The 15,348-nt window shown below is 45.9% G+C and overlaps 1 protein-coding gene across 2 annotated transcripts in view; it reads right to left on the bottom strand.

The window, feature by feature from the left end:
* Positions 1-15,348, bottom strand: part of CDH3 (cadherin 3) — a 57,478-nt gene that overhangs the window by 28,835 nt on the left and 13,295 nt on the right. For both annotated transcript variants that reach the window (XM_045076222.1, XM_013052270.2), the window contains exons 3-6: positions 3,126-3,211; positions 1,188-1,313; positions 830-985; positions 602-746 (exon numbers count right to left, since the gene is read on the bottom strand). In XM_045076222.1, the coding sequence (XP_044932157.1) occupies positions 602-746; positions 830-985; positions 1,188-1,313; positions 3,126-3,211 (513 nt within the window). The remainder of the gene's footprint in view (positions 1-601; positions 747-829; positions 986-1,187; positions 1,314-3,125; positions 3,212-15,348) is intronic.

Here is a 15,348-nt window from a genome sequence, read left to right as displayed (position 1 = left end):
GACCATCTATTTCCCAAGAATGAGGCTCTGAGATTAAGAACTTGCCCAGGGTCATGGGTGAAGAGGCAAATCAAGATTCAAATCAAGATCTTTGTAGCTCCAAAGCTAGTGGTTCCCAAACCTGACTGATCATCTGAATCTTCTGGGAAATTTTTAAATATACAGATTCCAGGCTATACTCTAGGAACACTCTTATTCAGGGTTCTTGGGATAGAATGAGAAAAATCTGAAATTTTTTAAAAGATTTTACATATTTGACAGAGTGAGAGACAGTGAGAGAGGGAACACAAGCAGGGGGGAGCAGGAGAGGGAGAAGCAGGCTTCTCCCTGAGCAGGGAGACCAATGTGTGGCTCGATCCCAGGACCCTGGGATCATGACCTGAGGTGAAGGCAGACGCTTAACGACTGGAGCACCCGGTGCCTGGAGATTTTTAAGATGATCCCAGGTGATAGGATGCACACCTGAGAAAATCAGGTAAGGAGGGTTCTTACAGGCTTTAGGTGCCTGGTCTGACCTCCAGATGGTTCCAGAAGTTGACCCAAGGCTAGGTCTGGGCCCAGCAGACCTCCCCAGCTATCTGCCGCTCCCCAGTTCTCTTACCAGGTAATACCCCTTCCAAGACACTCCCTCTGAAAACATCCTGGGTGAACTTGGGCTTGTGGTCGTTCTGGTCTGTGACAATGATGGAAATGTTCATGGGGTCTTCCACTGAGGCACCATTCTCTGATACGGCGTGGCCAAAGAGCTGTGGGTGCACAGGTATAGGGTCAGCCTGGCCCCACCAACCCACGGGGTCCTGCTTCTTGTCGGATGCTACAGGTTACTTGCCTCATACTTCGCAATTTTCTCCCGGTCCAGTGGCTTATTCAACAACAACCAGCCTGTTTCCTTCTCTATAGCGAAGATACCCTCGGGGGGACTGTCTGCTCCAGGCCCTGTGATGCTGTAGAAAATCTTGGTACCTCTGTCCTTATTAGATTTGAGCTGGAAGCAAAAGAAATTGGCAGCTGACAAAGTATCAACTATCTCAGGATGGCAACAAAGGTGAGGAGGGCTGGAGAGGCACTGCCTTATCAGAAGCCAATCCTGTTACCAAGGCTTTCAGGAGCAAGAAACCCCACTGGCAGGCCTTTGGGTGAGGGTCCCTGCAGCCACCCAAGACTCTAGGGAGAAGGCACAGTCATACCTGATTCAGCCTCTGAGGGAAAGGGCCCTTGCCATTCTCAGCGACAGATATTGGTGGAACCACCCATTCTCTCTTGTGTCTTCGCAGGACGCGGCTGGATGGGGAGATCTTCGGTGCTTTCCGGTCCTGCAAGGAGAGGAGACTCCGTAACACAAACAGCGCACAGCTGGAAGACACCTGACATCCTCGCACTTTGAGGGGTTATTAAGGGTGAGGAAAGAGACCTAAAGGGGTTTACTGCGAAAGACAAATTGAAAATAATCCTAAGCGTTCATTTGGAGAGAACCAACTGAACACACATTATAATACTTCCATCTAGTGGAACTGCTCTACAGCTCTAAAAATGAGGAACGATGAAGTCTATGTGCTGACATGAAAGATCTCTGTTATATGCTGTTAACTGAAAAAGAGCAAGGTATATTAAACTGTAATTTGGTTTCGTATTTTATTTAACAACGTCATATGGTTAATACGTATCGTCTTCTGTGTGAAAGGGTAGGAAAATAAGACTGTGTATTCATAGTGGCTCACATATAAACAAAGTCTGGGGGCAGACACAAAAGAAACTAACGACAGGGTTATCTGTGAGAAGGGGACAGGCAGTATACTGATCTTTTTTTTTTTTTTAAAGATTTTATTTATTTATTTGACAGAGAGAAATCACAAGTAGATGGAGAGGCAGGCAGAGAGAGAGAGAGGGAAGCAGGCTCCCTGGTGAGCAGAGAGCCCGATGCGGGCCTTGATCCCAGGACCCTGAGATCATGACCTGAGCCGAAGGCAGCGGCCTAACCCACTGAGCCACCCAGGCGCCCTATACTGATCTATTTTTAAGTGAAGAAAGAAGGCACAGACATGTGAACAGCATGCTGGCTTTTGCATAAAAGAGAGGACGAAGAAAGGTCTGTGTATTGGGACACCTGGGTGGCTCAGTTGGTTGAGCAGCTGCCTTTGGCTCGGGTCATGATCCCGGCGTCCTGGGATCGAGTCCCGCATCGGGCTCCTTGCTCAGCAGGGACCCTGCTTCTCCCTCTGCCTCTGCCTGCCACTGTGTCTGCCTGTGCTCGCTCTCTCTGTCAAATAAATAAATATATAAAATCTTAAAAAAAAAAAGTCTGTGTATCTATCTATCTATATATATATATAAAATACATAACATATGTTTAATATAAATAAATATATAATATATAAAGAAATTTCAGAAGGAAAAAACTGGTAACAGCGGTTATCTGTGTCTTGGACAGGGCATTAGGTAGATGCACAGAAACAAAGGGAGGTTATTCATTGTGTAACTTTTTATTATTATTATTATTATTATTTTAAAAGACTGAGAATTAATTATTATTATTATTATTTTCTGAAGATTTTATTTATTTGACAGACAGAGATCACAAGTAGGCAGAGAGAGAGGAGGAAGCAGACACAAGCCTCGATCCCAGGACCCTGGGATCATGACCTGAGCTGAAGGCAGAGCCTTTAACCCACTGAGCCACCCAGGTGCCCCAACTTTTTATTATTTTTTAATTTTTTGAACCATGTGGCTATATTAGGTCTTTAAAAAATTAAAAGAGAAATGTGGCCGAGTGCCTCGGGTTTGTCTTCCCAGAGCCTCATGGGATCGACATCCCTTCCCCCCGGGGGTTTAGCCAAATGAGAAGGAAGGAAAGGGAGGTGGAAAGGGAATCCCTGGGGCGAAGGGCACTGGGGCGAAGGGCACTGGGCCGTCGCTCACAGGGCAGATCTCTGCCCCGTTGGCTTGACTCTCTAGCGCCCCTAGTGGGAGGTTGTAAGCTGTGGGCAACCAAGGGCCAGGACGGCCTTTTCTGAAAGGGCAACATGGTTCATAATGGCCTCAGCAACCTCAAACTCCTGGCTAGCAGCAAGCTGGGCATGCACAGAGAACAGCTTTCTCCTGTGTTGCAAGTGTACGTGGTGTTTTACCTGAACTATTCTATCATTCTGCCCGGTGAAATCACCATCAGTGCCAGGCAGGGCTGACTCTTCCCCAGGGCAGTCCACGCAAATCACTGTGGGGAAGAAAGAAAGAGAGTATTAGGAAAGAGGGGGCTTCTGGAAGCTATCCCAGCGGAAGCAACACCTGACAATAGCCCTCTGACTGTATCAAGGGCTGATCCAAGCCAGAAGGAGACTGGCTTTTGTCTCCATTGTGATCAATTATGAATTCCAGATGGGGCTTCCAACTTTGGTCTCGAGAGGGACAATCACTTTGTGGTTTGTGAACCGAGGCCCTTTCTTTCCTCATGACACCTGAAGAATCAAGATCATAGGCATTCAGCCCATCAGCCCCAGACAACCTCATGAGACACAAGGTAAACCCAAGGTCATAGCTGGAGGCAGGAGGTTTTCAGCATTTTAGAAGACCACGAGTCTACCTACATGCAATACACATCCTGCTACCACACAGATGGTTCTGGACAACCTCTGGCTGTTCCAGTTTATCACATTCACCATGTTTTAGTTTATCATGCTCCCTGTAAATCCCCTCAGCTTGGCCACCATTTAAATAAGCACTCGGAGGTGCTAACTACCATTCACCAAGCCAGAGTCTGGATCCATTTCATCCGGACAACTACCTTAACCACCAAGGTAAGTATTAGTTTTTTTTTTAAAGATAAGAAAACTGAGGTTCAGAAGCCACATCGGCCTGACTCTAACATATTCGCTAGAGAGTGTTCCCTGATTCTGGCCCAGATACCAATGTGTCCTTTCACTAGGCTGCAGCATGACAAGGCCCACAGGGACAGTCACAGAAATGTCGGCGTGAGGCCTCCCAACCGTCCTTTTTATGAAAAATTGTCCTTCAGTCTCAGATGATGATGATTGCTTTATTTTCTCCCCCTCCTTTCCTCCTCTACGATGATTGTTTAAAAAAAATCCTTTCTTGCGGCACCTGGCTCGCTCGCTCAGTTGGCAGAGGCTGCAACTCCTGATCTCGGGGTTGTGAGTTCGAGCCCCATGTTGGGTGCAGAGATGAGTCTGCAAATAAGGAAGGATAACAGATTTTTTTTTCTTTCAGATTTCATTTTTAAGAAATCTCTACATTCAGCGTGGGGCTCAAACTCACAACCCTAAAACCAAGAGTCGCATGGTCTACCGACTGGCAGAGCCAGGTGTCCCAAGAGATGAGTTTTTTTTTTTTTTTTTTTAAACTACAAAAGTAATGTGAACATGATGAAGTATTCAAACAGTATATGAGTATAATATTAAAAAGTAAAATTCTACTTTTTTTTAAGTAGGCTCCACGCCCAGAGGGGAGCCCAATGCAAGGCTTAAACTCATAATCCTGAGTCATGACCTGAGCCAAAACCAAGAGTTGGACAACTTAACCAACTGAGCCACCCAGGTGCCCCTAAAAAAACTAGAATTCTAAGCTATAAATATCCATAATATAAGAAGAGCTCCTAAAACCCAACATCAAAAAACAAATGTCCAAAGAAGATACAAAAATGGCCAATAAGCCTATGAAAAGATGCTCAGAATCATTAGTTATTAGGAAAATACAAGCATAAAGCTCAACGTGATACTACCCCACACCCACTAGGAAAAGGATTTTAAAGTATTTTTTATAAAAGATTTTATTTATTTATTTGACAGAGAGATCACAAGTAGCCAGAGAGGCAGGCAGAGAGAGAGAAGGGGAAAGCAGGCTCCCCGCTGAGCAGAGAGCTTGATGTGGGGTTCAATCCCAGGACCTTGAGACCATGACCTGAGCCAAAGACAGAGGCTTTAACCCACTGAGCCACAGAGGTGCCCCAAAACTATTTTGGCAGGGGTGGGGAATAACAAGTGCTGGCAAGAAAAGAAGAAACTGGAACCTTGTGGCACTGGCAATGGAAAATGGGCAGCTTCCCTGTGAAATAGTCTGGTGCTCCTCAAAACGTAAACACAGCCAGCCGCAGGACCCCGCAGCTCTCTTTCCAGGTGCACACCCCAAAGAACGGAAAGCAGGAACACACGCAGGTACCTGTATGACAGTTTCCACAGTATCTTTTTTCACAGTAGTTGAGAGGAGCGAACCACCCAAGTGTTCACCGAGAGATGAACGGATCAACAAACTGGTATATCAACGCAGCAGAATACGATTCAGTTTTCAAAAGTAACACAATTCTGACACGGGCTATAATATGGACGACCCTTGCAAACGTCATGGTACGTGAAATAAGCCAGTCAGAAAAGGACAAACGCTGCAGGATCCCGTGTATATGAGGTACCAAGAACAGCGGAGAGAGAGGAGACTAGAGGATCCCGGGGCTGAAGACGGGGCAGATGCGGAGTTACTGTCCAATGGGGACAGAGTTACTGTTCAGGATGACTAAAAAGTTCTGGAGATGGATTACGATGCTGGTTGCAAAACACTGTGAGTGTGCTTGAGCACCACAGAATTATTTACTCTAAGATGGATAAAACGGTCAGCTTTATGTTATGTGTATTTTACTTCAATAAGAAAAAACAGCAGAAGTCTGATGTGGGCGTGTAAAACGGAACAGTCATTTTGGAAAACTGTTGGGTAGTATTTACCACAGCTAAATATGCACATTCCCCAAGACCTAGCAATTCCACTTCGTGGTAGAGACCCAGCCAACACACACACTCACCCGAAGGCACGTGTTACAATGTTCACAGCAGCACTGCTTCTAACAGTGAAAAGCTGGAAACAGCCCAAAGGTTCATTGAGGCAGAATGGATAGGAACACCATGGTATATCCACATAATGAAATTAATCAGCCACAAGGACAGATGATGACCGGGATGAATCTCACACACCTACAGCTGAATGAGAGAGGCCCAGTGCAGGGTGCCTGGGTGGCTCAGTAGGTTAAGCCTCTGCCCTCAGCTCAGGTCATGATCTCATCAGGGTCCTGGGATCGAGTCCCGCATCAGACTCTCTGCTCAGTAGGGAGCCTGCTTCCACCCCACCCCCACCGCCCTCTGCCTACTTGTGATCTCTGTTTGTCAAATAAATAAATAAAATCTTTAAAAAAAAGAGAGAGGGGGGTGAGGTGAACCATGAGAGACTATGGACTCTGAAAACAACCTGAGGGTTCTGAAGGGGCTGGGGGTGGGAGGTTGGGGGAACCAGGTGGTGGCTATTAGGGAGAACATGTATTGCATGGAGCACTGGGTGTGGTGCAAAAACAATGCATACTGTTACGCTGAAAAGAAATTTAAAAAAAGAGAGAGAGAGGGAGAGAGAGATGGGGGGGGGCCTGGTGTGAGAGAGGACCGCGTTGACATGAGGTTCAAGAACAGGCACAACAAACCTAAGTGAATGAAGTTAAGACACAGGTCATCCTTCCAGAAAGGGGGCAGTGAACCGAAGGAGGACGAAGGGCGGCTTAAAGGCATACAGAGCGCCTTCAGCTCCACAGAACTCAGTGCCAGCTCGCTAGATGCCAACAGCTCACAGAGAGCAGCAGAATCTGGTGGGGCAAAGCTGGAATGTGCCTGTGACAAGGAGAAGATACTTTAGACCCCAGGTCCCCACTGAAGAGTGGTGGCCTGTGACATGCTTGGCCAGCAGGAGCGGAAGGAGGGATCTAGGCCAGAATCAGCTCCAGAGGGTCCTGGAGGCAGCAAGACTCCCAGGGTGACCCTGCCCTTCACATCCTGCACACAGCTGTAGAGACCCATCTTCTGAGGATTCTGGCTTTGCCCGAGGGCTACAAGGACCAGAAATGCTATATCACAAAGGTTAAAACACCTTAATATAGGGCAATGGCTAGATAATCTATGGAACGCTTACTCCACAGATTATTCATGCAAGTATGCAGAATTACAGTTATAGCAGAGTTTTTAAGTTATCTAGGGAAGTTCTTATGCTATGAAGTGAAAGACAGTGAGCAGACTGTAGAAAGGAATATATGCAACAATGCACATTTCAAAAGACTAGGAGGAAATGAAAATTTCCAATGAGTGCGGTTACCAGCAACTTCTTTTTTGAATTTTTCTGTCAGGGGGCGCCTGGGTGGCTCAGTGGGTTAAAGTCTCTGCCTTCGGCTCAGGTCATGATCCCAGGGTCCTGGGATCGAGCCCCGCATCGGGCTCTCTGCTCCATGGGGAGCCTGCTTCCTCCTCTCTCTCTCTGCTCGCCTCTCTGCCTACTTGTGATCTCTGTCAAATAAATAAATAAAATCTTAAAATAAATAAATAAACAATTTTTTCTGTCAGATTTTTCTCTTAATATGAATTGTGTTGTTCTCCCCACATATATTGGAGTCCTAACCCCCAGTACCTCCAAATGTGACTGTATGCAGAGACAAAGCCTTTCAAGAAGTGACTAAGTTTAAATGATGCCATTAGGGTGGGGCCCAAGCCAGGATGGCTAGTGTCCTTCTAAGAGGAGGGAATCTGGACACAGTTACAGAGGGAGGAGAGAAGACAGCCATCCAGCCATCCACAAGCTAAGGAGAGAGGCCTCAAACAAAACCAAACCTGCTAAGGCCTTATTTTTTACTCCTTAAGCCCCTGAGTTTGGGTTACTTTGTCTCAGAAGAGACCTAACAAATCAATTCAACCTGTACCACTCTCAGGAGTCAGGAATCCCTCCCCTCCTGAATTCCTATTAACAGCTGATATTTAAGTAATTTTTTAATTTAATCTTCACCAAGCACCCTATGAAGCAGATTTAAGACCATTTTCCAGAATGTGAGAAACAGAGATTAAGTGAATTCACTGAAGTTACTTATATAGCTAGGCAACAGAGGAGCTAGAAAGCAGTACCCAGACCTCCATGGCCAGAGTCATTGTCTTAACCACTATGGTTATTTTGTCTCTCTGATACACCCAAGAGTTTGTTTACTTATCTCTTCCCCACCTCCCATTTCCTGTTCTCCTTCTCCATCTATGGAAATGGAGAGTCTGATTTTGAGATGGCCAGTGAGGCAGTGCGGTACTTGGAGAAAAGCACTAGACTTTGGGAAAGTGACAATAACACTCTCACAGGGTTGATGTGAGGATTAAATGACAGAGTAAGTAAAGGACTAATGAACAGAATGCATGTCAGGGTCTGCTTTGATGCAGTTAATGGGCACAGAGACCCCTGTAGGCACTGACATTAACTTACTTGGTGATCCTGGGTAAGGCACTTGAATTCTGTGGGTCCCAGAATCAATTGTTTGCTCAAGTTTTGTGCCTGAGGCCTGCTTTCCCTTGGTTTGAAAGGAGAGATTCATGCTATTAGAGTAATTCAAGATTAGTAGGACCAAACACACTTGCTCCTTGATATAGTAAGAATAAGAAAAGCTTAAAGGGAATACCTAAGACTCCTTAGGTGACTCAGCATACCTTAAAGGTGTGTTAAGGATGCATATGAAAGTTCCCTAAAGGGGCGCCTGGGTGGCTCAGTGGGTTAAGCCTCTGCCTTCAGTTCAGGTCATGGTCACTGGGATTGAGTCCCCCATCGGGCTCTCTGCTCATCAGAGAGCCTGCTTCCCCCTCTTTCTCTGCCTGCCTCCCTGCCTACTTGTGATCTCTCTGTCAAATAAATAAATAAATAAATAGCTATTTCCCCCAAAGCCCTTACTTGGAAACATCAATATACTGATAGGGAAACTGAACCAACTTATTAGGAATTCAGGTTCTCTCCTTTGGAAGATGGAAATTAGACTTCACAGAGCCATCTTTTCTTTTCTTTTCTTTTTAAGATTTTATTTATTTATTTGACACACAGAGAGAGATCACAAGTAGGCAGAGAGGCAGGCAGAGAGAGAGAGGGAAGCAGGCTCCCTGCTGAGCAGAGAGCCCAGTACGGAGCTTGATCCTAGGACTCTGAGATCATGACCTAAGCTGAAGGCAGAGGCTTAACCCACTGAGCCACCCAGGCACCCGCCATAGAGCCATCTTGAATATCAAATAAGATAAATCCCACACCACAAATTTGTGAACCCCAGAAGCTTACACAGACTCTTAAAACACACCAGTAAACAGATTCAGAGATGAAGATACCCCAAGGTCACACAGCTAATGAGCGAAAGTGGAGACAGAACCCAGGGTGCTCAGATTCTAAAGCCAGGTTCCTCAATACAGCTGCTGATTCAAGAGCTACTTAAATACCTCCTAAGTACCCAAACACTCTTCTAGAAACTAGGGATGCATCAGGGAACAAGTGTCTATCCTCATGTACTTTTAAATTTGTATGGGGTACTGCCTCGTCTCCAAAATCACTTTTCTACTGAACTATGCAACGAGGCATTGATTGTAATAGCAAAATCCCAGACAATGCCAATGTCCATCAGTAAGAGATGAACCCTGTATTACAACACTGTCTATACAAGAGAACCCTACGCAGCTGCAGCTACACACACACACACACAAACACACACGCTACAGATGATGAGGAAGCACCTAGTTATTGATAAGGAAAGATTTCTAAGACATACCATTAATTTAAACAAGAGACAAAGATCAATATAGTCTATGTTAACATGCTAACATTTGTTTTTTTTTTATTGTAATTTGAAAAATACCTCCAGGAGGTGACCCAAAAAACTAGGCTTACAAGTAGAAAAACCAGCAGACAGGGAAAAAAAATGAAAATTTTTTTTGTTTTGTTTTTATTGAATATCCTTCTAAATTCTAACCCGCTTGAATGCATTAGCTATTCAAATACTGTTAAAAAAAAAAAATTAACAAGTCCCAGGGCACCTGGGTGTTGTGGTCAGTTAAATGTCTGGCTCTTGGTTTCAGCTCATGTCGTGATCTCAGGGTTGCGAGAATGAGCCCCACGCGGGCACTCAGCACGATGTCAGCTTTAGGGTCTCTTTTCCTCTTCCTCTGCCCCTCCCACTAGTGTTCTCTAAAATAATAAATATTTTTAAAAATCAACAATAAATAAATAAATAAATAAATAAAAACCAACAGTCCTGCCTCCCATTCTCAAAACAGCCTTCTTCCTAAGGGAAGGTCTTCAGGTAGCAGGGGTGGGTGGGGCCAGGTAAGTCTGTTAGTTGTTTCCTTTAACAAGAAGACTAGGAGTTCTCCAATCCTTTCCTGTCAGGTTATAGAGCTAGAGGCTAATGGATTGACCCCCCTCCCCAATCAGAAGCATTAATCCCCTAAACTCTAAAAGCTGCCAGGAACACAGAAAACCTCTCCTTGTTTTCTACAAAAGCTGCCTCACCCTGTCAAATGCACAGGACATTTCAGTGTCCTGTCGCTGGCACATTTCCATTATCATACAGTTCCACACACATGTAGTCGGCTGCCTATCCGTCTATTAATAGAGACGACAGTGCCAACAATCAAGGAGAAGTCAGTAGTCCTGCCCTCCAAGTGTACGTGCCTGTACTCTGGCTGCGTATTCCAGCTGCATCAGAGGGCCCTGCCCCCTCGGCTCTAACCTGTGTTCAGCTGGATACAGGAAACAACCTGGGGCCATGAGTCATGCAGGCAGGAACAGGCTTTCTTTAACCCACTCTGCCTGAGACACCCAGCTTAGTGCTTTCCTATCCAATTCCTTAGAAAATAACCTGCAAGGTGAATATTACTGCCTCCATCTGACAACCCAGAAAATAAAACGCTGCCTGGAACTGAAGTGCCTCGGAAAGCAGCTTCAGAGAGGGAAGGCAAGTACATGAGGCCCCATTAAATAGGAAGCAGTAGGACCAGATTTCAAATCCTAAAGGCAAGTCAATGATGAAGAGCATGGGATTTAAAATCTAAAAGACCTGGGCTCAAATCTATATTGTGTGAGCATATGGAAGCCATTTCCTCATCTGAAAATGGAATTACTACGACTTAAGTCCTAAGATTATTTGGAGAATTAAATAAGATAAAGCTTGCACACACTGAGCATGAGGTCTAGCTCACAGCAAGCCATCAGTGAAAGGCACCTCTAGCCTACTCACAGCTAATGGAGGTTTCTGATTCTAACCCTGGTCCTCTCCCTACAGCAAAGAGAAGCCATCTCTCCAAGTGGGCAAGGGGTTAGCCACAGCTAAATGCTTTACCTGAGGGATGAAGCACCAAAGCCAGAAGGAGATACACAGGACCACAGAGCCTAAAAAGGAGCTGGCTCAGTCTGCACTAGGAGAGCACTGTTTTATAGGGGATGCTGCACAGTTTACCGGGGAGGCAGAGGACAGCCCCCTCACGGACCAGCTAAACTGCGCAGGAAAACTTGCTGAGGCACCTGTAGGAACACGAGCAGCTTCTTCTGCAAGCCAGGAGTCACGGAGAGGCTACGACATGGTAAGCCCTGGGGCAGATCGTGACAACCTCCTCCTAGATGTTTCCTGGCACCCCTGGGCTGGACTACTGGTTTCAAAATGAACTTGATCTGCAACCAGGTCTCATCATCACTCATCTCTTCTACCCCACCTTCCAACAGCTAGTGAAGTCAGCTCATTTCCATTCCTGACTGTAGTCTAGCTCCACAAGGTCACACATCTTGGCCAAGTCATGGCGGCATGAATGGGCTTGTGTCAAACTTTTTCTGGGGCAAGTTGGTGAGCACTGGTGAGCACATGGGGCAACAGTTCAGATCTTAAGACTGGAAAAGACACCTACACGTAGTTCTTCCACACCCGCCTGGGATCTTAAAGCCATTTAACTAACTGCCTCAGACTCAAGAGATCCTGAACCACAAAGCCAAGGAACCTGATGGAGAGTTAGGTATTTCTATAATATAAATTGATGGCTTTCGGCACTGAGCCTTAGTACACAATTCCTAGAATATTTGAGGGGAAGGGAGTTAGTAAATTGAGACTGCTTCTAGAGAAATAATAATCAGAGCTCTGTGTATCTGCATTACATAAAAAGACATCCAGTAGAAGTGGGAGTCCCTGGCCTGTGCTCAAAGCTCCTCTCTCTAAAGACCATGCAGCCAAGCCTGACCTCAGATCCGGAGCTGGCACCATGATAAAAGTTGGGTGAGAAGAGTCAAGTCCCCAGCTGTTGAAAAAAAGAAAGCTTCTTAAGCAGACGCATAAGAACTGATGGATACTGCACTGAGAACTCATTCCAGTCCTGCCCTTAAGTTTGGAATTGCTTAGACACCTCCCAACTGCCAAGGAAACACCCTTGAAGGGCAGGAGATTGTCTTCTCAGCCACGACATGGAGGTACTACACAGTCTCAATGTCCAACTTTACTGGATGTTCTGACAAAATAAAGCCGCCATCTCTCTGGGAATAAAATGTCCTTCAAGTGATTAGTCTTGGCCAGTTCCTCTGTTGATCTTTGGGCATTTAAACTAGAAGGGAAGCGGGGTGCCTGGGTGGCTCAGTCACTAAGCATCTACCTTTGGCTCAAATCATGATCCCAGGGTCCTGGGATCAGTACTACACGGGGCTCCCTGCTCAGCAGGGAGCCTGCTTCTTCCTCTCCCACTCCCCCTGCTTGTGTTCCCTCTCTTGCTGTCTCTCTCTATAAAATAAATAAATAAGATCTTTTAAAACAAACAAACAAACAAACTAGAAGGGAAGAATATTATCAGTTTTAAAAGTATTGTGGCCAAAAGGTAGCTTGTGGGGGATGCAAGAGAGACAAGTCTCATTCTGGCTTGGCTTAGGGATACATCTAGCTCATGAAGCAAACAAACATGTGCTTATAACTACTATCACTTTCTGTTAATGGGCTGGGATAACAAGTTGCTTGGGTAAGTAATACAAAACTGCCTTAAAAGAAGATTCTGGCATTTTCCCAAGTAAAGCTACATATAGAAAAATAGTTCACTAAAAACAAATTAAAAGAATGAGTGTTGAGGAATACTTTGGAAACAGGTGCTGCTATATACTGCCAGAGGGTGGGGGAGTGTGAATTGGCACCTTGTAACAATCAAGAAGGCTTAAACAAGCCATGTGACCTAGGAATTGTGCCAGAAAGTCATTCCAGGGAGGACAAAACCGTAACAGGAAGGATATCCGTAACTATTGCTGCAATTGTATAAAAAAATAAGTCAGTCACAACAACTTAACTTTCAAAAAAATAATTACGTGTGCTACTGTCACTCAAACATCTCATATACAGCATTAAATGTCGTAAAAGAGGGCTGCCTGGGTGGCTCAGTGAGTTAAGCCTCTGCCTTTGCCTCGGGTCATGATCTTAGAGTCCTGGGGTCAAGCCCCACATCAGGCTCTCTGCGTAGCAGGGAGCATGCCCCCCACCCCGCCTCCTTCCCTGCCTGCTTGTGATCTCTCTCTCTCTGTCAAATAATAACTAAAATCTTTTAAACAAACAAACAAACAAATATCAAAAAAGAAAACCTATAGGCGCACCTGGCTAGCTCAGTCCAAAGAGCATGCAACTCTTGATCTCAGGGTCCTGAGTCTGAGCTCCATGTTGTGTGTAGAGATTACTAGGATGAATAAAATACTTGAAAAAGAAAAAGAAAATCTATCAAGGAAAAACTCTGCTCTGCTGAGGGGGAAAAAAAAAAAAAGGCCAGGTCACAAAACAGCCATTTACTTATTTATAAAAGTTTATTTTTAGTAATCTCTACACCCAAGGGAATGAACTCACAACCCCAAGATCAAGAGTTGCACGCTCTTCTGCCTGAGCCAGGCAACCCACAAAACAGTCATTTACAGACAAAACATAAAATATTAATATTTTTATACTTATAAAAGAGAACAGGGGAAAGGGGGTTGAAAAGACAAAGCCAGAAAGAGAATGGGGCTGAGCCCTGGCACCAGGAAGGTGGCCTAGCTTTCCCTAGAACCGACTCTCCCAGAGGGAGAAGATACCCAAGATGATGGACAGTGAGCAAGACCTAGAGGAAGGCGCTCCCCGGGGAGAGGGAGTGGGAGCGAAGGATGCTGGCACTAGGGGAGGGGAGGGGTAGGGCCGGGGAGTCCACGCGGCAGGCTGGGAAGCCGAGGGGTTCACTGACCCAGAAGGCAGTTAGTGCCTTGCTGGGAGATAAGGCTCTTGAGGCCCCTGCATGGCTGTCGTCGGAGGACCCAGACTCTTGTTCTCCCAAAGCCGAGAGCAGAGCTAGCAGACTCACTGCCATGGAGGTGTTTGTGATGACTCATCACCACCAGATCACCTTTTTTCCGGGCATGCCGAGAGTCAAGCACGGTGCTGGAGCCGAAGGCTTGGCGGAAGGCATTCGTAAGTGGCCAGCTGTGCAGCAGTGGCTTCACACAGCCTGACTGCTGCCAAGTGTCGCTCTACCTCCCACATGGCCCCGCTCAGAGCACCGCTCCCCCTGGACCTGGAGCTTCCAGCAGAGGGAGCCCTAGAGGCTTCAGGGGGCCCTTAGCACGGAGCCATGAAGCTGGACTGTTAAGAGAGCAGGACTAGAGGGGGAGCCCTGAAGCAGTGAACTCTGGCCCTACCCCTCAGATCAGTCAACGAACACTTGGTTAAGGAAATGGCCCAGAAAGATCTAGTGAAAATGTTCATTTGAAACGACAAAGGGGGGCACCTGGGTGGTTCAGTCCGTTAAGCGTCTGCCTTCAGCTCAGATCATGATCCCAGGGGTCCTGGGATGGAGTCCTGAGTTGGAATCCCTGCTCGATGGGGAGCCTGCCTCCCCCTCTGCTGTTCCCCCCTGCTCGTCTCTCTTTCTCTAATAAATAAATAAAATATTAAAAAAGAAAGAAATGACAGAGGTCCTTTATGGATGGTAGGCTTCCATTCTGCCTTTCTTCCAGTTTTTCCATAAAATATATTCGATCTGCTATCAGAATGAGATGTTGAGATCCCCTTCCCCCTTTACTAGAAAAGTTCTATAACCCCATGTTGTTGAGGAGAAAGCAATTCTTTCCTGGAGATTTCTTTTTGCCTCTCTGTTGAAAACTTTTTGCAAAGAACTGCATTACTCAGGTTCCTCCTTACCCTTGGGAGCTGGGTCCTCCTCAGGGAAAAACCCAAGCTGGGTTTACTCCACAGCACCCTGGGAGTTTGGAATAGGGCTGACTCAAAGTTCAGCATGAGGAGTGCTGCTTGGCTTGTGGATTCCCACCCTCCAAGACTAGAACAGAGATCCTAGTGATCACCCTGGGATATCTGGGATAGCAATTAAGGGTCTGTTGGGTAAAGGCACTGGTTCCCAAACATAGCTGAATGATTCACCTGGAGAACGTTTTCAAAAACCCAGATATCCTATTTCCAGCCCACCCATCACTTCTGAATCGGTTTCTGAAGATGTTCTCAGGGAGGCAGTTTACTGGTTTTTAAAAGTTTCTAGTTGTCTCATT

Source organism: Mustela putorius, unplaced genomic scaffold, assembly GCF_011764305.1.
Source record: "Mustela putorius furo isolate JIRA1106 unplaced genomic scaffold, ASM1176430v1.1 tig00000174_pilon_pilon_pilon, whole genome shotgun sequence".
In the NCBI taxonomy this organism is placed as follows: Eukaryota; Metazoa; Chordata; class Mammalia; order Carnivora; family Mustelidae; genus Mustela; species Mustela putorius.
This window is presented reverse-complemented; position numbering and strand designations above follow the sequence as displayed.